Raw genomic sequence first — 23,745 nt, 5'->3', positions numbered from 1 at the left:
CCACTCACTGTACAAATGTAGATGTATTTTTCAGTTGTTAATAATCTCACGAGTCACTGTTACTCCCATCAGCCACCACGTGGACAAGTTGTTTGTTTAGATGATTTATTCCAAGTTTCCCAACAGGATCGTTCAGCATCGTCCTCATGAGAGCTAATTTAAATAAAGGCAGTTACATGTAGAGACATCACAGCAACACCCGCGGTGCACCTGTGCTTTACTCGCTTTGTGTCACTAAAAAACGAGTCTATTCTCAACATTACTTCCGCTCCACCAAGTTTCTCAAAAAAGTCCTTCAATTAAAGGAAAATTAAATATTTATATATTTCTAACAAATACAATGAAGAACATTAAAATAATTCACTATCAGTTACAGTCATTATAATTTTGACAACAGAAATTAGCTGGTCACATTTGCTCTGCCCTGCCCACTGAAAAACCTGACACGGGTTATTTACATACTAACAGTGATTAGATGTTTAGCTGGGGGGAGGGTGAGTGGGTGTTCTCTGCCGAGTGCTGTGAGCCTGCGCACAAACAGGACACAGAGTGAAAGAGCGAACGAGACGTGAAACCTACCATCTCATTTGTGCCTTTTTCAGGGAAATTTACTGTAGTAACTCTTGTCGATATTCAATTTGTGGGCAATCTATTATTTTCTTTCTCAACTTCTAAACGCTTGGCTTAAAGGGGTGTGGCCCCCTCTTGCCCCAGCGTACAGCCGGCCCTGCTCCTAAACCTGGTGGCAAGGCTTCCCAGGAGAGTTGAAGCTGTTATAGTTGCAAAGGGTGGGCTGACATCACCCTCTGGATTAAGAAGGGGATTTCACTCAAGGTCATATGTGTGTGAAGGCAGATGAGCAATGATCACTGACAAGCCTGACAAAACACAGACACACTTTTTCATCTCCTGTAAAATAACAAGAGTCATAATATAGTCAAGTCACCATGAAGTGAAGAGTCTGTAAAACAAAGTCTGTAATCTTATTCATTCTTACACTAAATATATATTTATTTTTTGGCCAGGTACACAAACTCAGTCTTATCACTTAACTACTAAAGCAACTTTAGACATGAATATCAGCTTAAAGTTAGTGACTTATTAAAATGACAGTTTCTTTCCACATTTCAAACAACGCCGTCTAGTTTTAGATGTTATTAAGCTCTTGTTTGCAATAGTTAGAGAACCTGCTGCTAATGGGACAATCCAGTAATTATGTTGGAAATATTGTTTCACTATAGCTTTGTGTGTGTGTGTGTGTGTGTGTGTGTGTGTGTGTGTGTGTGTGTCCTCAGTGAACTGTATCAGTCTCTGCAGTATCTTCCAGCTGCAGCAGTCACTTCAGTTTCTGTTCAGTCTGACTGAGGGAGGTTTTTGTACGACTGTTTTTCACTGTGTGAACACCCACTGACTGTTAGGATAGTGAAGACTCTGACAGTAATAAACTGCTGCATCTTCAGCCTGGACTCCACTGATGGTCAGAGTGAAGTCAGAGTTTGATCCACTGCCTGTAAAACGAGCTGGAATCCCTGATTCTAGAGTGCTAGCATACTTAATGAGGAGTTTCGGAACTCCTCCATCTTTCTGTTGGAACCAGAACATATAGTTGTTGCCATAAACATTCTGACTGGTCGTACACTTGATGCTCACAGTTGCTCCCACAGCAGAGCTCACTGCTCCAGGCTGAGTCACTGTGATCTGTCCTCTGGACTCTGAGGACACAGAGACAAAAACATAAAGCAGCTTCATGGTTTTGTGGGCTTCATTTCAGAGGGACAGATGTTGATAGAGGAGAGGAGTTTGATTCTCTGGACTTTACCTGTGAAGCAGCAGCAGAGGAGAGTCCAGATGAGGACGCAGATCAAAGTCATGTTTTTGATGAGGAGGATTTCTGTGGCTTCTGTTGTGATGAAGGACAGCTGTCAGTCATCCAGTGTTCAACTCTCAGGACTATAAACTCTCCCAGAGCACTGGAGCATGGTGCTGCTGATGCAAAGTGCCTCTCTATGGAAATCATCTGACCAAGTTTAAAGGCACAATGTGAAAAAGTAAAGGTCTGGACTTCACTACATGCTTTTACAACATTCTGTACCCCACGCAGATCCTGATGGGTTTGAAGAACTACTAACTGATTATTTTTAAAATAAGTTCAATGTCAATTTTAAAATATTGCTGTAGGACACCATTCAGATGGCTGTGATCCAAAATTAAATATGGTTCAAACAGCATGATACAACATGATTTCCTCCAGTACCATCCACCTCCAACATATATTACAGTTTCTCTCAGTCGCTTTGGTGCAGTTCTCAAATCAGTGATGCTTTTCCCCAATCAAATTTGCCTTTCTCATTGTTTTTATACACACATACACACTGCTGTTGTTTCTACACTAATAACGGGATTTGTTACTTTGTTGATCCACAACTCACAGCTCACAACTGTCGTGATCGGGCTGTGTCCAGGCAGGAATTGGACCCAAACCAAACTCACTGGAAACAGGACTGAAGTCAAAATGGCAGCTTTTATTGCTGAACAGAAAACTCCACAAAACCTAAACTGGGAAGAATCTAACAAAACACACACAGCATGAGGAAGATCACGGCACTGTAGTAATCAATCAATCAATCAATCAATCAATCAATCTTTACATGAGCCAGGTGAGGAAACACTATCACAGGGAGCCGTCTGCACCGGGAGCCTCCAGGCTGGGCAAAGAAGCCCCCCAGCCAGGCTGAGAATGTGTCGGTGATGTGAACAGAACACACATATAGTTTAATGAGTATTATTTTGCTTTTCTCCATTTCATCAGTTTTGTAAGGTTAAAAAAACAAAAAAAAACCATCAGACTTGATTTTTGTTTCTGAAAACAGTTTTAAACTTCTCATTAGCTGTCACAGTCCGGGTGAGCTGCTGGTAAATTTCCACTAAGTCCATGTTCTCCTGTGTCTGCCCCTGGGCAGAGCCGTCATCTCCTCACATGGAGCCAATCTGGAGCAACCTACTCAGGATATTCAAGACCAGCGTTGCCGTCTCTTCACTGCTAGTTTGCCAACTTACCCTCGGTGCTAACAGGCTACCATGCTTCATGCTCCTTGCCCAAGTCTATGCGCTCGGCCATACTCACTGCAGTTTCATGCTCCGTCTCCTGGGAAGGATTTCAATATCACACCTGCTGCCCTCTTCCCACTGCTTCTCACAGGATCCCTTGGAGCTCAGGTCAGCTCATCTTAACTTTGTTCAGCTCACCTGGACCTTCACCTACTCCCCTCAAAGTACCACCAACTCCACCTGCAGCATAAGCCATACTCCTCTTTAAAGTTCAATCACACCTGGAGAAGTCTGAGAACCCACTAACCCCCTTTTCCTCTCTCCCTCTTGATCACCACGCCACCTTAGGCCACCACGCTACGTTTTCTTGTCAGGAATCCCACGTCAAGTATAACTCTGTGTTTTTGTGCCAAATAAAGATTTGTGTGAAGCAAACTCAACCGTCTCCACATGTGGTCCAGCACTTGAGTCCAGTTTCGTACAGGCCTTTGGCCCCTTGTGACATTAGGCCTACATTTTTTGCAGTACTCTTTCCAAAGTAGGTGAGGTTTTGAGAAAAAACAAAACAAAAAAACCTGTTTTGATGTCTTAAAACGACGGTGAAAGTGTTTTATGAAGTGTCTTTTGCATAGACGAGTCTGTGTGGTGAAAAAGGCCTTACATATTTTGAGAGCTGCATTAAGAGTGGTGAGAATGACGTTCCTGATGTAAGACTTTCACCAAAGCAACTGAGAAAAGCAGTGATGGGGAAACATTTACTGGAGTTCATTTAACTGTTCACAAATAAATGTCAGTGAAGTCGTTTGAAAACGTGTGTGTGTGTGTGAAACATGTCAAAAGTAAACCAAAGCAACACATGGTGATAAAACCCGAATTGAATGGTAATGTTTACCAGTTAGAAGCCTTCACAGTGAGAACAGCACAGAGCACAGTCTTCTCTACCTGGAAGGGATTTTCAAAACTTCCTAAAACACCATTATTTGTAGACAGAATTCCAAAATAGAAATAAAAACTCATTAAAAATAACCTGTATGTGTAGGCAGCGTCTTAAATATGGACATGTTCCTTCGGAAATTAAAAAAAAAATATATAGAAAAAAATGCTGGTACAGTTTCCAGAACTTAATATTTTCGTCAAATTCAAAACATAACTACATGAATCTGAAGTGTTTTTGAAGCGTTTTAGGCTGAGAATTAGTTTCAGTGTTTAGAGCTGTGAAAAAATAAGTGCCAGGTTTCAAGAGAGTTTTTCACAAGTAAGCTGTAAAATCTACATTTTGAAATCATATTCTTTAAATATTGTTGTAATGGGCTTTATTTGTTTTAATTACACTGTTATAATATTATTAAATTATACAAACAATGAATGATTTTGTTGAGTTTGTTTGTTTCAGAGTCAGAGAGCCGTGTCTCTCTACAGTCAGAGGTTTTTGTACGGCGGCTCAATGAGTTTGTATCACTGTGGTGGACTTTTGGTGGAGGAACCAGACTGGATGTTGGAAGTAAGTTAATTAAACTGTGTTTATTATTAAAAATTGTATCATTTTATTTAATAATTATTTGTTAGGCTGCTTAGATGAGACAAAAGTATTTTTTTTATTTAAAATAATTTAGTGTTTGATGTTTGTCCTTTTTACTGGACTAATTCAGATGAGCTCTGCAAGTTTCTCTTGTTTAATCTACATTTCTGTCACAGTAAAATATTTGTAGACAAGAGCAAACTTCATCATCTTATGATTAGTTTGTAAATTTCCACCACATCAGCTGCTGTTTGGATGAGTTAAAGTTTGCTTTCTGATGTTTTTATCGTGTCAGATGTTTCAGATTTAGTTTGAAACCATGTGAGCTGTTCAATAACATTTCAAATCTGTATGAATGAGTAGCTGCTCTGTGCTTGTGTCCACTCATTTCTTCAGTCGTCCATGATTTAGACTTCTAATCATTTTAAAACCAAACTTCTGCTGTAAATGTTTCCACATCTGCTTCTTTTATTTCCAGTGTAGTTTGAACATATTTCAGCTCAAACTGTGTGATGATTCTCTCTGTGCTGATATGCATGAGAGGTTTCTTAAAGGGAAGTGAAACAATGTGTGAGTGAATGACTGGTGGAGCAGAAAAAACACCTGACAGAAACTTCTTAACGGAGAAATTCAAATTGTGGTTCCTGTCCTCTAAGCTGATTGGTGTTTCCTAGGTGATACCCGCCCCGCCCTGAAGGTGCTGGGTCCCTCCAGTGAGGAGCTGAAACAAGGGGAGGCTACAGTCATGTGTCTGGCCAACAAGGGCTTCCCCTCAGACTGGAGTCTGTCCTGGAAGGTGGATGGCAGTGGCAGCATCAGCTGGGAGGAGAGCAGGAGCCCCGTGGTGCAGGAGAACGACGGCCTCTACAGCTGGAGCAGCACCCTGAGGCTCCCTGCAGACCACTGGATGAAGGTGGGCTCTGTGACCTGTGAGGCCACCCAGGGCTCCCAGACTCTGGTCTCAGAGCCACTGATGAGAGACCAGTGTCCCCAGTCCTGAACTATATGTGACTTTCATGCTGGTCTTACTTTCACACTGCTTTTTTTTTTTTTTTTCCAATTCCTTCTCTCATTTTTCATTGCTTTGTTTAAAGTTTAAAGTTTGTTTAAAGTTTTAAAGAATAAAAAAATATCAATATTAAATAAGAATCGAGTCTTTGTCTTACTTTTGTGGTGATGTGAATTTTAAACTCTAAATAATGATTTCCAGGGTTCTAATTGGAAACCAGTGTGCTATCTGTAGTCAATATGAGTCAGTAGAATTAAGTCACTTTCAATACATGAAGTAAAGCAAAGTTTATGTTAAAGAGTAAGTGCGAAGGGGAATTGAGAGACACTGCCATTACTAAGCAGGGTATTAAAGACATTACATATATGCAAATTCATTGCATGCTGTGTAATGAAATGTTTCAGCATGTTGCAGTTTGTTGTATGAAACACTGACTGTGCAGGTGGAGCAGAAAAGCGCTGTATAAGAATGAGTCTATTCTCGTGATCAGTGTTGGGGTAGGTATTTTAAGAAGTCATTTAATATACAGAGTTTTTTTTGTTAAAAGTATTCAGTACGTTATTTTGGTGTTTTTTTTTCTGTAAAATCACCTGAAACACAACATGTCATAACTGTCATTGAACAATATGAACTTGTAGGCTTACAGTCTCTCACAACCAACATAAATCCCTATCCTAACGACGACACACACATTTTCTTTCTCTTGGCATTTAGGTATATGAATACCTGTCAAGGGTCCTTGACATACAGGTCTCCGACTCGGAGGACAAAAATTAATGTCCTGTGTCTTAGGAGGGCAGGATTGCTTTGCTTTTTGATTATACAATGCTTCGCAGTATTAGTTTTGCCTAACAACCTGTTTTTGACTCCTAAATTGTCATTAATGCAACCGCTCTACATAACAGTGTAACTGATTATAAATCTTTTATTCATGAACCTACACATTACGTTTTATTTACTAGTTGTATGTATTTTAATAGAGCAAGAGGTGGACCACACGTTTGAAGAGCTGCTGGTCTTTATAACTGGGGCTGACTTACTTCCACCACTGGGGTCCTGCAACATAGACTTTTATGATCAGGAGTCGGGGATACGCATCGATGTGCAGCTTATCCCTGTATCTTCCGAGACGTGTTGCATACGAGGATCAATTTAAAGATCTTATGAACACTGCATTAAAAGCATTCCTGGGATTTGGAAAGCTGTAGCTGCATTTACATGAACTGATGCTGGAAAGCTGTGGTTAAAACCTGTGGCCTTTTGGGAGGAAGTTGTCTTATTCTAAGTGTTCTGAAATGGGATTGCTCCTGGGCTTCTTCAAAATTGTACATTTTAAAAGTGTTTAGTATAAAAGTTTTTTGTTTTTACAAATGTGACTGTATATAGTTGTATTTATAGTCCCGTTAAGACAGGTGGGGTATGCATGCAACAAGCCATGCACCAAAAAGTGATGTTCAGAAAATGCTTCAAGTATTGGAAGGAAAATAACAATTCATCTACAAATGTTCTTTTGAAAGGTTGTTGTGCAGTCATGTTTAAGTATTCGGTTATAATGTACTGCATAGTTTCTTGTTGCTGCGTTGTGTTTGTGTTGTTGTTTTAAATGTGCAATAGCTGCCTAACAAACTTTGAACTGAAAGACGCTGACTTTTGTAAAATAAAAGTATTGTAATGTCAGTTCTCATGGTGTCTTGTCTCTTTACCAATTAAAGTTGAGGCTCACCTGTTACTGTCAAATACTGGTGTTGGGATCCACTGACGAGGGCTGTTCAGTACACAGGTATGTGCTTAAGTCGAGGTAAATGGTTCAATAAATTCACCTTCATCTGTTCTCAAACTGAGAGCTCAAGATTCCATCTCAACTCAATTTGTTCAACTGCTTTCAGGAACAAAGCAGTTTTAACTCCTAAGTTTAAAGTCAGAGTGGTTAACTCTGAGATTGGCAGCTGACCTTTGACTATAACCTGTTTAAATATTAATAACTCAATTTGAGGAATGTGAACATGTGTCAGTGCTATTATTAGAACACATACTAATATACACAGAGGGTAACGAGGGAATACACCACAGAAGGCAGACACAGCTGAAACCTCATCAGACATGACGAATACACTCACACAGAACGCAGAATCCAAATAAAACAGGGAACCAGAGACAGAGCTCTGAGACACGGGTTGACAGAACATAAGGAACAGAGGGACGAAGAGATGCGACTGGAAAACAGAAAATAAATGAAACGAATCATATTAATAATCAAAAACATGAATAGGAAGTCAACAGGTCTTTGGACCATGGCAGTGTTGAAGAGCAAAAAAGAGAAATCTAAAAACCTGAGAAAGAAAAGATGGAAATTTGATCATTTGACTGATTTGGACTTAAAGTTTCTATTTGAAGTATTTGCTAAATTGTGCAGATAATTATGACTCACTGACTTTTGGTGAGTTCATTTAGTGTCAGATTTTTTTTATTAAAGAAATATGATTTTTGATAATGATCGATGTTTAGAAATTGAGATTTATTTGAGCTGGTATGAAGCAGAAGTCAAGGTCACAAATGATGATTGTTAAAGAAAATGATATATTTCCAACTTTTTTTTCCTTTACCACAATGACATTTTCAGTGTGTGTGTGTGTGTGTGTGTGTGTGTGTCCTCAGTGAACTGTATCAGTCTCTGCAGTATCTTCCAGCTGCAGCAGTCACTTCAGTTTCTGTTCAGTCTGACTGAGGGAGGTTTTTGTACGACTGTTTTTCACTGTGTGAACACATGCTGACTGTTGGGATAGTGAAAACTCTGACAGTAATAAACTGCTGCATCTTCAGCCTGGACTCCACTGATGGTCAGAGTGAAGACAGAGTTTGATCCACTGCCTGTAAAACGAGCTGGAATCCCTGATTGTTGAGTGGTAGCATGGTAAATGAGCAGTTTAGGAACCTCCTCCATCTTTCTGTTGGTACCAGGCTAAACGGTTGGAGCTATAAACATTCTGACTGGTCGTACACTTGATGTTCACAGTTCCTCCCACAGCAGAGGTCACTGCTCCAGGCTGAGTCACTGTGATCTGTCCTCTGGACTCTGAGGACACAGAGACAAAAACATAAAGCAGCTTCATGGTTTTGTGGGCTTCATTTCAGAGGGACAGATGTTGATAGAGGAGAGGAGTTTGATTCTCTGGACTTTACCTGTGAAGCAGCAGCAGAGGAGAGTCCAGATGAGGACGCAGATCAAAGTCATCTTTTTGATGAGGAGGATTTCTGTGGCTTCTGTTGTGATGAAGGACAGCTGTCAGTCATCCAGTGTTCAACTCTCAGGACTATAAACTCTCCCAGAGCACTGGAGCATGGTGCTGCTGATGCAAAGTGCCTCTATGGAAATGATCTGACTGAATACAACAGCTATTTGGCTCAGATAGTTGATGCTGTTTATCAGTTAATCAGTTTTTCACAATGTCCACTCTAATTTGTTTCAAAAGAACGATTTTTTTGGAAGGAGATTTCCTCACCCCAATCCAAGTGTTGGCCAATCAGGACTGTGCAGGGTGCCAGTTTAGCTCAGTGGGTCATGGGAGGGGGCAGCAGCCTGGATTTGAGTCTAACCTGTGGCCCTTTTATGAACATAGTTTCTGAGAATCTTCACCCTGAAAGAAGTTAGAAAATGACCTGTCAACAAATTAAAGTGCTGTTCACATGTAAAAAATAGGCCAGAATAAATAGAAAAGTCAATGTTTTTCAAACTACACCTGTGCATGTAAACATGGCCTCAAAAGTGAAATAAAAAAAAAAAGGAACAATTTGTAAAAGTTATTTTAGAGTTTTTAAAAACTCACTCAGTACAAAAAACCTTGCAGTGATTCACATTGATGCACGATGCTGACCACAGGTTGGAAAAGTTAAACATGACCACAGCGCAGATATCACTTGTTAAAATGTTTTGTAGAATAACAGGACAACCTGTGAGACTGGAAAGACTCGACTTTCATGTCCTGAACATGTTATTTTCTATTTTGTGATGTAGTGTGTAATGCTCAGCAGTATTATCACTTTAACTGGTTCTGTGCATGATCTAAAGCAGTCTTTCTCAAACTGTGGTACACATACCACAAGTGGTACTTGGGCTCTCTCTGGTGGTACGTGAGAAATCGCCATATTTTTTTTAAGATTAAATAATATACCTGATGCAAAGTGCCTCTCTATGGAAATGATCTGACTGTAAGACAGATTCAGTTGGTCTGAAGAATCATTTATAAGTGGATCTATCAGGTTTATTTGCAGTTATTTTTGGGAATATTTCAAAGCTTTTTTCTTTCCTTTCCTTTTTTGTTTTGGTTTAATTTTTTTGGTGTGGGGTATCTTAACCCAAATAATCACCTTTCTACCATAGGAAAGAAAGTCCTGAAGATAGCTGCTGCAATTAAAATGTAATTAAATTAAATTAAATATGCTTTTATATTCTTTGGAAGACTACAGGGAGACTTCACTTCCATGTCATAAAATACTGTGTTTTTCCAGTTTGTGTTTTATCGAGTATTATGCTAACCCGCAGTGAGGTAGTTTATTTTATTTAAGACATGACAGCAAAGCTTAGGAAAAATCATTGTGTGATTCTCATTATAGCTTAACACTTATTGCTTTAACAGCAGGATGGTCCTGGGTTCATCCAGGCTGGGGACTTTCTTTGTGGAGGTTGCAGGTTCCTCCAGTGTTTCTGTGGGCTCTCTCCGGTTTCCTTCCACATCCAAAGACATGCAGATACTGTGGTTAGGTTAACTGGTGACTCTAAATTGATCAAACGTGAAAATGTGAGTATGAATGGTTGTCCATCTCTTTATCTATCCTGGGTGTATCCTGTCTCTTTTCCCAATAGCATCTGAGAGAGGCTCCAGCATCCTCTTCACTTAGTCCTGAATCTGCATGGACCCACATGCTCCTGGTCCCAAATAATTCTGATATTTTAATAGAACTGAGCAGAACTTAACTAAACTTCATGCAAGAGGGAAAATGTCAGGATAAGACACATTACTTGACTCATGAAGTCAACTTTTGCATGAAATGAAACTTGAGAAAACTGATAATTAAAGTCAAAGGCATTTTGAAGCAGCTCAAACTATAAACATTAATGTGATTCAGGCACTGTTGGAAATCTCTATATCATAATTGTGTCATAATCCATCAGTATTTCAAAGTGTATGCTCTCCTGCTCCCTTTAAGTCACTGTAATCCACTTTTTCAACAAACTCATTAGTTCCTGGGGTGTTTTCAAATAAAAGCTTTCTACCATCTTTACTGGTCAGAAACACTTTATTTCTACAGGTTTTCCTTGTGAAACAGTTGTGGGAACTAAATAATATTCAGTTCAGTCCAATTCAGTTTTATTTATGTAACATCAACTCACAACAGTCACTATTGTAACATAAAAAAAGACTTTCAAGAATACAGGACAACCCCAACAATCAGAGAGCCCCCTATGAGCAAATATTTTTCAGGATGACTTTTGATGACGATACTAATAGCATGAGACGTCACATCATTTAAATTCTAAATGTTTCGTGCATTTCCAACAATCTCAGCTGTAAAAGTAATTCTGTGAATATGATCGTCCTTATCATCATAACTATTCAAACACAGTAAAGTCCTCGATTTTAAATCACTACATTATTTTTCACAAGCAATTGTGTTTACAGAGTTCACACTAAATATTTGAGGCATACTTATTCTCAATGAAGAATAAAAGCCTCAATGTGCTCATTCTAGTGACATTTTTTATGACTTGTTATTTATCAACTTCCTGAATGTGACACTGCAGATAATAAAGGTATGGATGGATGTTTTGATGCTAATTTATTCTGAAAGCAGAAATATTTCAGCAATATAAAGTGTATGTGTGGTGGTGTGTGTGTGTGCGCGCATGTGTGTGCGTGTGCGTGTGTGCGTGTGTGTGTGTGTGTGTGTGTGTGTCCTCAGTGAACTGATCAGTCTCTGCAGTATCTTCCAGCTGCAGCAGTCACTTCAGTTTTCTGTTCAGTCTGACTGAGGGGAGGTTTTTGTACGACTGTTTTTCACTGTGTGAACACATCCTGATTGTTAGGATAGTGAAAACTCTGACATTATAAAACTGCTGCATCTTCAGCCTGGACTCCACTGATGGTCAGAGTGAAGTCAGAGTTTGATCCACTGCCTGTAAAACGAGCTGGAATCCCTGATTGTCGAGTGCTAGCATGGTAAATGAGCGTTTGGGAACTCCTCCATCTTTCTGTTGGTACCAGGCTAAAAGGTTGAGTTATGAACATTCTGACTGGTCCTACACTTGATGCTCACAGATCCTCCCACAGCAGAGCTCACTGCTCCAGGCTGAGTCACTGTGATCTGTCCTCTGGACTCTGAGGACACAGAGACAAAACTAAAGCAGCTTCATGGTTTTGTGGGCTTCATTTCAGAGACAGATGTTGATAGAGGAGAGGAGTTTGATTCTCTGGACTTTACCTGTGAAGCAGCAGCAGAGGAGAGTCCAGATGAGGACGCAGATCAAAGTCATGTTTTTGATGAGGAGGATTTCTGTGGCTTCTGTTGTGATGAAGGACAGCTGTCAGTCATCCAGTGTTCAACTCTCAGGACTATAAACTCTCCCAGAGCACCGGAGCATGGTGCTGCTGATGCAAAGTGCCTCTCTATGGAAATCATCTTACTGAATACAACAGCTATTTGGCTCAGATAGTTGATGCTGTTTATCAGTTAATCAGTTTTTCACAATGTCCACTGTAATTGTTTCAAAAGAACGATTTTTTTGGAAAGGAGATTTCCTCACCCCAATCCAAGTGTTGGCCATCAGGACTGTGCAGGGTGCCAGTTTAGCTCAGTGGGTCATGGGAGGGGGCAGCAGCCTGGATTTGAGTCTAACCTGTGGCCCTTTTATGAACATAGTTTCTGAGAATCTTCACCCTGAAAGAAGTTAGAAATGACCTGTCAACAAATTAAAGTGCTGTTCACATGTAAAAAAATAGGCCAGAATGAATAGAAAAGTCAATGTTTTTCAAACCACCTGTGCATGTAAACATGGCCTCAAAAGTGACATTTGAAAAAAAAAGGAACAATTTGTAAAAGTTATTTTAGAGTTTTTAAAAACTCACTCAGTACAAAAAACCTTGCAGTGATTCACATTGATGCACGATGCTGACCACAGGTTGGAAAAGTTAAACATGACCCAGCGCAGATATCACTTGTTAAAATGTTTTGTAAATAACAGGACAACCTGTGAGACGGGAAAGACTCGACTTTCATGTCCTGAACATGTTATTTTCTTTTTTGTGATGTAGTGTGTAATGCTCAGCAGTATTATCACTTTAACTGGTTCTGTGCATGATCAAAGCAGTCTTTCTCAAACTGTGGTTCACATACAAGTGGTACTTGGGCTCTCTCTGGTGGTACGTGAGAAATCGCCATAGTTTTTTTAAGATTAAATAATATCCTGCAAAGTGCCTCTCTATGGAAATGATCTGACTGTAAGACAGATTCAGTTGGTCTGAAGAATCATTTATAAGTGGATCTATCATTTATTGCAGTTATTTTTGGGAATATTTCAAGCTTTTTTCTTTCCTTTCTTTTTTGTTTGGTTTAATTTTTTGGTGGGGGTATCTTAACCCAAGTAATCACCTTTCTACCATAGGAAAGAAGTTTGAAGAAGCTGCTGCAATTAAAATGTAATTAAATTTTAAAATTGCTTTTAATTCTTTGGAAGACTACAGGGAGACTTCACTTCCATGTCATAAATACTGTGTTTTCCAGTTTGTGTTTTATCGAGTATTATGCTAACCCGCAGTGAGGTAGTTTATTTTATTTAAGACATGACAGCAAACGCTTAGGAAAAATCATTGTGTGATTCCTATAGCTTAACACTTATTGCTTTAACAGCAGGATGGTCCTGGGTTCATCCAGGCTGGGGACTTTCTTTGTGGAGGTTGCAGTTCCTCCAGTGTTTCTGTGGGCTCTCTCCGGTTTCCTTCCACATTCAAAGACATGCAGATACTGTGGTTATGTTAACTGGTGACTCTAAATTGATCAAACGTGAAAATGTGAGTATGAATGGTTGTCCATCTCTTTATCTATCCTGGGTGTATCCTGTCTCTTTTCCCAATAGCATCTGAGAGAGGCTCCAGCTCCTCTTTACTTAGTCCTGAATCTGCATGGACCCACATGCTCCTGGTCCCAAATAATTCTGATATTTTAATAGAACTGAGCAGAAACTTAACTAAACTTCATGCAAGAGGGAAAATGTCAGGATAAGACACATTACTTGACTCATGAAGTCAACTTTTGCATGAAATGAAACTTGAGAAAACTGATAACTAAAAGTCAAAGGCATTTTGAAGCAGCTCAAATAAACATTAATGTGATTCAGGCACTGTTGGAAATCTCTATCATAATTGTGTCATAATCCATCAGTATTTCAAAGTGTATGCTCTCCTGCTCCCTTTAAGTCACTGTAATCCACTTTTTCAACAAACTCATTAGTTCCTGGGGTGTTTTCAAAATAAAAGCTTTCTACCATCTTACTGGTCAGAAACACTTATTTCTACAGGTTTTCCTTGTGAAACATTGTGGGAACTAAATAATATTCAGTTCAGTCCAATTCAGTTTTATTGATGTAACATCAACTCACAACAGTCACTATTGTAACATAAAAAAAGACTTACAAGAATACAGGACAACCCCAACAATCAGAGAGCCCCCTATGAGCAAATATTTTTCAGGATGACTTTTGATGACGATACTAATAGCATGAGACGTCACATCATTTAAAATTCTAAATGTTTCGTGCATTTCCAACAATCTCAGCTGTGAAAGTAATTCTGTGAATATGATCGTCCTTATCAATCATAACTATTCAAACACAGTAAAGTCCTCGATTTTAAATCACTACATTATTTTTCACAAGCAATTGTGTTTACAGAGTTCACACTAAATATTTGAGCATATTATTCTCAATGAAGAATAAAAGCCTCAATGTGCTCATTCTAGTGACATTTTTTATTTTTTATTCACTTCCTGAATGTGACACTGCAGATAGTAAAGGTATGGATGGATGATTTGATGCTAATTTATTCTGAAAGCAGAAATATTTCAGCAATATAAAGTGTATGTGTGTGTGTGTGTGTGTGTGTGTGTGTGTCTGTGTCCTCAGTGAACTGTATCAGTCTCTGCAGTATCTTCCAGCTGCAGCAGTCACTTCAGTTTCTGTTCAGTCTGACTGAGGGAGGTTTTGTACGACTGTTTTTCACTGTGTGAACACATTCTGACTGTTGATATAGTGATAACTCTGACAGTAATAAACTGCTGCATCGTCAGCCTGGACTCCACTGATGGTCAGAGTGAAGTCAGAGTTTGATCCACTGCCTGTAAAACGAGCTGGAATCCCTGATTGTCGAGTGCTAGCATGGTAAATGAGCAGTTTAGGAACTCCTCCATCTATCTTTTGGTACCAGGCTAAATGGTTGTTGCCATGAACATTCTGACTGGTCGTACACTTGATGCTCACAGTTCCTCCCACAGCAGAGCTCACTGCTCCAGGCTGAGTCACTGTATATTGTCCTCTGGACTCTGAGGACACAGAGACAAAAACATAAAGCAGCTTCATGGTTTTGTGGGCTTCATTTCAGAGGGACAGATGTTGATAGAGGAGAGGAGTTTGATTCTCTGGACTTTACCTGTGAAGCAGCAGCAGAGGAGAGTCCAGATGAGGACGCAGATCAAAGTCATGTTTTTGATGAGGAGGATTTCTGTGGCTTCTGTTGTGATGAAGGACAGCTGTCAGTCATCCAGTGTTCAACTCTCAGGATATAAACTCTCCCAGAGCACTGGAGCATGGTGCTGCTGATGGCAAAGTGCCTCTCTATGGAAATCATCTGACTGACTTGGATCAGTCTGACGATGCTGTTTATCAGGAATATTTCAATCCATCGTAGTATTGAGCAGATATATCAGTTTGTTCTTCAGAATATTCTTATTCCAAAATATTTTCTATTATTTAAATGTTTTGTTTGGTTCCTTGAGGGATTCACATGTTTATCATAAATAGTAAGAAATATCTCGATTAATTAAAATATGAATTAACCAGGTCACAGGTTCATGCTGTAGAGTAGCTGAGCTTAGTCTCAGAGAGTGAGGAGCTCAGACATGTGGAGGGTACAGTCACTGCTCTTTGCTTCAAAGGACTTCTTATAAAAACACAAACAGACACAATCAGTATCTTTTAAACGAGGCTGTTATCTCTGACAGCACTACCTATAAACCTCTTTCTGTAGCTATATGATCACAACCATGTGACATGTAACAGGGCAGATCAAGCATCGTTGTTCACTGCTGTTGATGTTTTTTAATCACAAATTACAAACAATTACACAACTGAATTCCAGCTTTATTCAAATGAATAAAACTAAGTAATAAAACCCATCATGATAGAATCTCTGTTATCATCACGGACACTTTAAGTTCAAGAACATCTACCTGGATAAAAGCTGCTGTTGGAGGTAAAATCCACAGACTGAACTTGGGACCTTCACATTTCTAATTCTTACAGAATTTAATGAGCAGAAACAAACAACTGATTGTTTAGAATTTATGATTGTTCAGCACTTTTCTGCACCTTACTGAGTGCTTACATTTGAGTCTTTCATGCTACTCTGTATACAAATCTGTACATCTGTGTCCATAACAGAGAGAGCCAAAATGGGTATGTTTGATTTGCCTTCTGTGGCGGAGGTGTGGTCCTTGGCTCATCTGCAGGGGAGGAGTGGTACAGTGAGCTCAAGGGGGCGGTACCGGGAGGCAGGTGAGCCACAGGTGGTGGCGACTGACTGATGACGCTGTCTCTTTCTGTTCATCTATATAGTGAAGACAGAGTCGAGCGGGGACGGGGAGAGCTGGACTGGAACAGACTGTGTTCCTTGGAGTAGGGGTATGTCACCAGGGTGCAGAGGAGGCTACCCCCCCCCCCCCCCCTCTGTCCCCTTCTGGCTACCTCTGCCTCAATTTTATCCCACAACTTAGACATTCACATTATTCACACTCTCATTACACATACATATAGGATCTTGGGGGTGGGCACAATCACGGAGTCCAAATTACCATCAGGGTGTACACCTCACCCCTGACGTCGTTGCCCACCTCTCAATTTTAAATACACGTAGACATTGAGGGCTAGCAGGAGGGGCTATGCGCTTACCTGCTGCTCCTTGGCAGGTAGCTCCATGCCCTCCTGGGTTTTAATTGCACCTTAGAACACACATGCATCAACACTACAATGAGGCGGGTGGAGGGAGGTTTGGAGTCTTCTCCCACCCCCATTCTCTGCGGCCTGCTGGAGCGGGGGGCTAGTAGGAGGAGTTGGCCGTCCGACTGCGGTCTGGGGTGTGGGGCCTCCCTGCTGCTGCGGAGTCGGGGTGGTCTGCCTCCCCCCACCGCAGGGAAAAGGGAAACACCACCTGGGTCTGGGTGCAATTCCCCCCTCCAGGGGCAAGGGTACCTAGCCGGTTTGTAGAGTACGCTTGGGGAGTGTGATCGTGTGTACAGCGTCTTTATGTCTGTCTCCACGTTGGTTGAGTGTGGAGTAAGTGCATATGAGAGCATGAGGGTGGGAATGGATGTTTGTGTCTGTGTGTGCCTGTATGTCTGTGTCTATATGTCAGGTTGGGTGTCAGACGCCACCTCTCTGGGGACATCTCAGGCCCTCCAAGGTTTGGAGGCCTATCTCTACCACCACCACTTCCCCTGCCGGTGGCGGACTCCCTCAGGTGTCGGTGTGTTGGTGGTTCTTTGCGTCTGGGGGTGGGCGTCCGGGTACACACCGGCTCACTCCTTGGCGGCCGCTTGTCGGGGCCTGGGGCCTGGGGCTCGCTCGGGCCCCTTTGGAGATGGGGTGCCCCCGGCCTCTCGGCCTGGGGCTCGGTCACTCAGGCACAGCTGGGGCCGGCGGAGCTCACGGGCGCGTCACTGCAACTCCCCCTGGCTTCTGCTCCGCGGCTGCTGGGCGAGCCCTCATCTGGGACTCTCCTCAGCTCTTACTGGAACAGTGGCGCGGCTGCCCCTCTGTTGGTCTTCCATGGTCTCTTGTGTTCTGGGGGCCTCTGGATGTCTGGAGTTTTGATCTCCTCCATACCCGCTTCACACCCTGGAGGACGGGCTGTGGCCCCCCCACACTCCCTAGCAGATCATTACATGGAGAAACCTTTGGAATGCAAGCATGCTGATCCACACAGGTATGCACACAGGTGTACACATGGGTATTCACAGACGCGGACTACAGCTTTCTTGGCTGCTGCCTCAAAGCACATTGTGCGCTGTCTATCTTGCGTGCTGCACAATATCGTTTATTATTTAGTAACTATTGATATCTATGACTAGCTAGTTTATTGTGATGGTGCTTTGTTTTCTCTATTATTATGTTGCTCTTTGTTGTTTGCTGTCTCCTCTGTTTGTTTTTTTTGTTTGTTTTTATTTTTCTCCATACAGGTGACCCAGGAGTTGTTTTTTTTTTTTCTCTTTTTTTTTTTTTTCTCTCTCCTCCCCCCCCTTCTCACCGTCTCCTCTCCCCTTTGGTTTTCTTTCTTTCTCTCCCCCTCTTTCTCTCATTCATTCCCCCTGTCCTATTTATTTAAAAAAGGAAAAAAAAAAAAAAAAAAGGAACAGACTGTGTTCCTTGAGTTCATAACTGTCAGTAAAACGCAATAATAGTGAGCACAATCATCGTGTGTGTTGTGTACTTTTACACCTTTCTAACAATCCTATTTATGTGAAGTTGGGATAAGGTTCCAAGAAACCTAAAACCTCTGTGAAGCGTGAGTGAGGTCAAAGGTCATGAAGCTCAAGTGTCAGCATTATAAGTTAGCTTTTTAGGAACTCCTCCATCTTTCTGTTGGTACCAGGCTAAAAGATGGTTGTTGTTCCAAACACGAACATTCTGACTGGTCGTACACTTGATGCTCACAGTTCCTCCCACAGCAGAGCTCACTGCTCCAGGCTGAGTCACTGTGATCTGTCCTCTGGACTCTGAGGACACAGAGACAAAAACATAAAGCAGCTTCATGGTTTTGTGGGCTTCATTTCAGAGGGACAGATGTTGATAGAGGAGAGGAGTTTGATTCTCTGGACTTTACCTGTGAAGCAGCAGCAGAGGAGAGTCCAGATGAGGACGCAGATCAAAGTCATGTTTTTGATGAGGAGGATTTCTGTGGCTTCTGTTGTGATGAAGGACAGCTGTCAGTCATCCAGTGTTCAACTCTCAGGACTATAAACTCTCCCAGAGCACTGGAGCATGGTGCTGCTGATGCAAAGTGCCTCTCTATGGAAATCATCTGACTGACTCCAGCATGGCTTCATAAGCTGTCATCACATTGTGAATTCACAGGTGTCATTTCAATCGGCCAACATGTTTCAAGAAAAATGTAAAATAGTATAATTATAATTTTTTGATCTGGGATGCACTTTCGAGGTCCAAGTATTTTTGTTTTTAGTCTGTTATTTATTCATTCGGGATCTCTAAGTGTTCTCCTTAACTACAAACTGCTGCAGTAGATTAAAAACAGAATTAAACATTCATTCAGCTAGCTGCTATAAAAGTCATGATGAATGATATCTTCAGGGCATTGAAACTTTTGGTGTGACTTTCTCCTGGACTGACTCCAACATGCTGTTGTCAGGGTTCCTGGGTCGTTGACCCAGCATTTTCAGTTTGTTTCATGTCTGGTTTATTCTCTGTTTTCACTCCCTGTTCTTTGTGCCAGCCTTTCCCTGTGTGTTACTTCAATTATGTTCAGCTGTTCACTCACCAGTCTCCAATCAGTCATTATTCAGCCAGTGTGTTTAAGTCCTCAGTTTCCACTCACTTACTGTCTTGTCATTGATGTTGTCACTGCTGTCTACTCTGCATGTTTGCCTTTCAGTTCAGTTCAGTCCAGTCAGCCAGTCTTCTTCCCTGTTCTGCTCGTGCGTTCATCCTGCCATTGCAATAAACTCCCTTAATCCTCACCACGAGTCCTGTGTTTGGATCCCCTCTTCTTCACATCCACACAGCAACCCCTGACAGCTGTTTAGTAATAGATCAATCACATTAATATAATCAAGATCACAAAGTCGGTTGTCTAACTTTCTGATTGCATTTGAATTGAAAGGTGTGTAGGTTTTACCCACAAGGATTTTTTCGCCAGACACTCAAAAGTAATTGAACAACTGTCTACTACAACCCATTTCATGGAGATATAAGACTTGTTTCCTCATTATTCAAAGATAAATTAAAAAGATGAAGTATTTTCAGTTCAAAGTTAGCATAAGGTTCAGGAAATCGTCAATCAGCTAATATACTAAACTTTAAAAACCACCCAAGACTTTCAGAGGCAAAGAAATAGGATATCTTCCATTTTTAAGTCACCTTCTTTCACCTCAACAGAGCATGCATTCCTGTTATTAAATACTAAACTGAATGAAGAGAGACCCACAAACAAGCAGAAACTGAAGTTGGATTCAGTAAAGGCCTAGTGGAGAATTATGTTGTTGATTTGTTTGTTTTCAGAGTCAGAGAGCCGTGTCTCTCTACAGTTTTGTTTCAAAATAGCTGATAACTATTCACTGATAGCTGCTAACATCTGCAAACAAATATAATTCTATAAAGTTGTTCTATATAGTGTGTAACTGTTAATATAGAGGGTTATTAAATTTATTGCTAAATTGTAACCCAGTGTTAAAAACGGGATTAAAAGCATAAATTGATACTCTTTTGATTAAAATACTCATTTCACAATGGGAATAAATATTGATAAAAAGCAATTAAATATAATAAATGCTGATAAAAAGCATGTAAACATAAGTTTAATCAATATGTGGATAAATGGTGTGGAGGCAGGACTGACCCTCCCCCAATCTGTGTGTGCTGCTCAGACACCTGTGTGTGCCTTCATGTACCAATCAGCTACGCTAGAGATACAGATGGAAGGAGAAAGAAGCTATCTGGATAGTAAAAGCCTTTTTGGTGAAAGTACTTGGAGAGTATTAGTGAATTCTGAAGGCCATGCAAGCACTGTGAAGCCCTGTATAGCATTTGCTGCTTTACAGGGGGCCTGTCTCAATATGCGTACTGGTAAGGGTCTGAACAGAGTTTCATCATGTTATTGTTGCACTATTATGTTCCGCCACATGTTGTTATTACATGGGTTGATTAAGGTAAACATTAGGCTGACATCTGGGGCCAGAGCTGAAACTCTTCTGGGCCAGCACAGGACCACCATTGTATCTGCAGCTGGCCTTGTGCTGGCCCATGTGTGGGCCACCTCTGGCAAACCTGATCTGGGCCACCAAAGGGCCGTCATTCTTTGCGGTATGTGGGCCATGTGTAAGCACATTGTGTGGGCCAGATCAGGGCCATAACAATTTTACTGTGTGGGTAATAGTTTATGTTACACTTCTTTTGCTCCAAATCACATTTTATTCACTACTGTTGGGTTTCTACATCATTGTAAATAAAGTCATTGTCGACACCACGGCTCGGAGTCTGTTTTGGGTTCACTCCACGCTCTGGCGACAGCCCTGACACTTGATTAGATGTCATGGCTTTGTTCCACTGCGGTTATCAAAGGTCATGACTAAGATTCATCTTGGTATCTGTTACTGGCCCAGTTTGTTCTTTAGTTATTATATATTTGCAAGTTGAAAACAACATGCGTGAGATAGCAGTGGAACACATATTTGTGTTGAAGGGCTTTATTTTGTGTGTGTGTCCTCAGTGAACTGTATCAGTCTCTGCAGTATCTTCCAGCTGCAGCAGTCACTTCAGTTTCTGTTCAGTCTGACTGAGGGAGGTTTTTGTACGACTGTTTTTCACTGTGTGAACACATACTGACTGTTAGGATAGTGAAGACTCTGACAGTAATAAACTGCTGCATCTTCAGCCTGGACTCCACTGATGGTCAGAGTGAAGTCAGAGTTTGATCCACTGCCTGTAAAACGAGCTGGAATCCCTGATGCTCGAGTGCTAGCATGGTAAATGAGACCTTTGGGGGGGCTTCCATCTCTCTGTTGGTACCAGGCTAAAAAGTGGTTGTTGCCAGAAACATAAACATTCTGACTGGTCGTACACTTGATGCTCACAGTTGCTCCCACAGCAGAGGTCACTGCTCCAGGCTGAGTCACTGTGATCTGTCCTCTGGACTCTGAGGATACAGAGACAAAAACATAAAGCAGCTTCATGGTTTTGTGGGCTTCATTTCAGAGGGACAGATGTTGATAGAGGAGAGGAGTTTGATTCTCTGGACTTTACCTGTGAAGCAGCAGCAGAGGAGAGTCCAGATGAGGACGCAGATCAAAGTCATGTTTTTGATGAGGAGGATTTCTGTGGCTTCTGTTGTGATGATTTTTAAAGAGGTATTGGGTAATAAGAACACACCCATAGTTCGGCCTAATTATTTTATTATAATAATCAAGTTGTTAAAGATAAGACCGAAGTAGCAAACGAATTCTTTTTTTTGTAAATGTTGGACCTACTTTAGCAAATCTAATCAGGAAAATGATGATGATCCAGGAGATGAGGAAGCCTGGATAGGTGATAATAGAATGGTTAATTCCAATTCTTAGCCGATACACCATAAAAGAAATAGTAGCAATCGTAAAAAATGTAAAAAAAAAAATCTACTGACTGGTGAAGGTATAGACATGGTCATAATTAAAAAGACAATAGATTGTATAAGTACTCCTCTTTGTTATTTTTAATCTTTCGCTACAGTCAGGAGTATTCCCTGACAGAATGAAAGTGGCAAAAAATACCATTTATAAATCAGGAGATAAGCATATTTTTAACAATTATAGGCCAGTGTCTTTTATCACAGTTTTCAAAATTGCTAGAAAAACTCTTTGCACAAAGACTTGATAGTTTTTTGAAAAATATCAACTAATACATGAAAACCAATTTGGATTTCGTAAAAATAGGTCAACGGCATTAGCGTTGTTGACTTTTTGAAGATATTTCATCTGCAACACATAATAATAAATACACAGTGGGAGTATTGTTGATTTAAAAAAAGCTTTTGATACGATACAACATTCTATTTTGATTCTAAATTGTATAACTATGGAGTGAGAGGAGTAGCATTGAATTGGTTAATGAGTTATTTAGAGAATAGGTTGCAATATGTTATTTTGGCAATACTTCTGAAAGACTGAAGATTGTATGTGTGTTCCTAAGGTTCTATTTGGGACCTAAACTCTTTAATTTATATATATGATTTGTGACGTATCTAAAAGGTTAAATTCGATTTTATTTGCAGATGACACAAATTTTATTGCTCTGGAGAGAATTTGAAAGACTTGGTTGAAATTATGACTTCTGAGATGTTAAGAATAAAAAAATGGTTTGATGTAAATAAATTATCTTTGAATCTGACAAAAACGAAATTATGATATTTGGCAATCGTGTAAAGGAGGATAAAGTCATTATGTTTATAGAGGAAGAATTGATTGAAAGAGTTACTGAATTTCGTTTTGGGTGTAATAGTGGATGAGAAGTTGACATGGAAATCTCATATGACATATTAGAAAGAAAATGGTCAAAAGTTTTATATTTTGGGTAGTATAAGAGATTTATTAAATTATAAACAATGCGTATTTATATTTTTCTTTGTTTTTTTCATATATCAACTATTGTGTTGAAGTTTGGGGGAATACATATGAGAATACCATAAAACCTTTAAACCTATTACAGAAGAAAGTTATACGAATAATTCATAATGTTAAATATAGAGAACATACAAACAAATTATTTATAGAATCAAAATTATTAAAATTAGGAGATTTAGTGAAATTACGGACATTATTAATTATGTTTAAGGCTAAAAATAATATTTTGCCTTTTAAGTTACAAAGAGTATTTTTGATGTGTTCAAGGGGAGAAGAGAATAGAAGGAAATTTTATTTTAAGCATCAGTTAGCCAGGACTACACAAAGATTAATGAGCACAACGGTTAGGGGTATAAGACTGTGGAATTCACTTCATTATAATTTAAAGAATTGTATAAATTTACAATGTTTTAAAAAGTGTTATATGTTTAAAACGATAACTCAGTATGAAGAATGCGAATGAAATTGAATTTATTGAAGAGGATTCTTTATAGTGTTGCTTTATGTATTTTATTTTATTTTG

General features: G+C 40.1%; 3 gene segments (V, D, J or C); 1 reads left to right on the top strand and 2 right to left on the bottom strand.

The window, feature by feature from the left end:
- Positions 1 to 4,505: 4,505 nt before the first annotated feature.
- LOC120734759 lies at positions 4,506 to 5,639 on the top strand. The segment is given in 2 exon segments: positions 4,506 to 4,549; positions 5,242 to 5,639. A coding segment is annotated over 1 exon segment (255 nt).
- Positions 5,640 to 14,841: 9,202 nt separating this feature from the next.
- LOC120734760 lies at positions 14,842 to 15,323 on the bottom strand. The segment is given in 2 exon segments: positions 14,842 to 15,164; positions 15,272 to 15,323. Coding segments are annotated over 2 exon segments (375 nt in total).
- A 6,120-nt stretch (positions 15,324 to 21,443) lies between these two features.
- Positions 21,444 to 21,922, bottom strand: LOC120734755 (the record flags this gene model as incomplete). The annotated part of the segment is given in 2 exon segments: positions 21,444 to 21,763; positions 21,871 to 21,922. Coding segments are annotated over 2 exon segments (372 nt in total), but the record flags the coding sequence as incomplete, so codon positions are not given.
- Between the last annotated feature and the right edge of the window lie 1,823 nt (positions 21,923 to 23,745).

This window comes from Simochromis diagramma, unplaced genomic scaffold (genome assembly GCF_900408965.1).
Source record: "Simochromis diagramma unplaced genomic scaffold, fSimDia1.1 OVJJ01000202.1, whole genome shotgun sequence".
Lineage (NCBI taxonomy): Eukaryota > Metazoa > Chordata > Actinopteri > Cichliformes > Cichlidae > Simochromis > Simochromis diagramma.
This window is presented reverse-complemented; position numbering and strand designations above follow the sequence as displayed.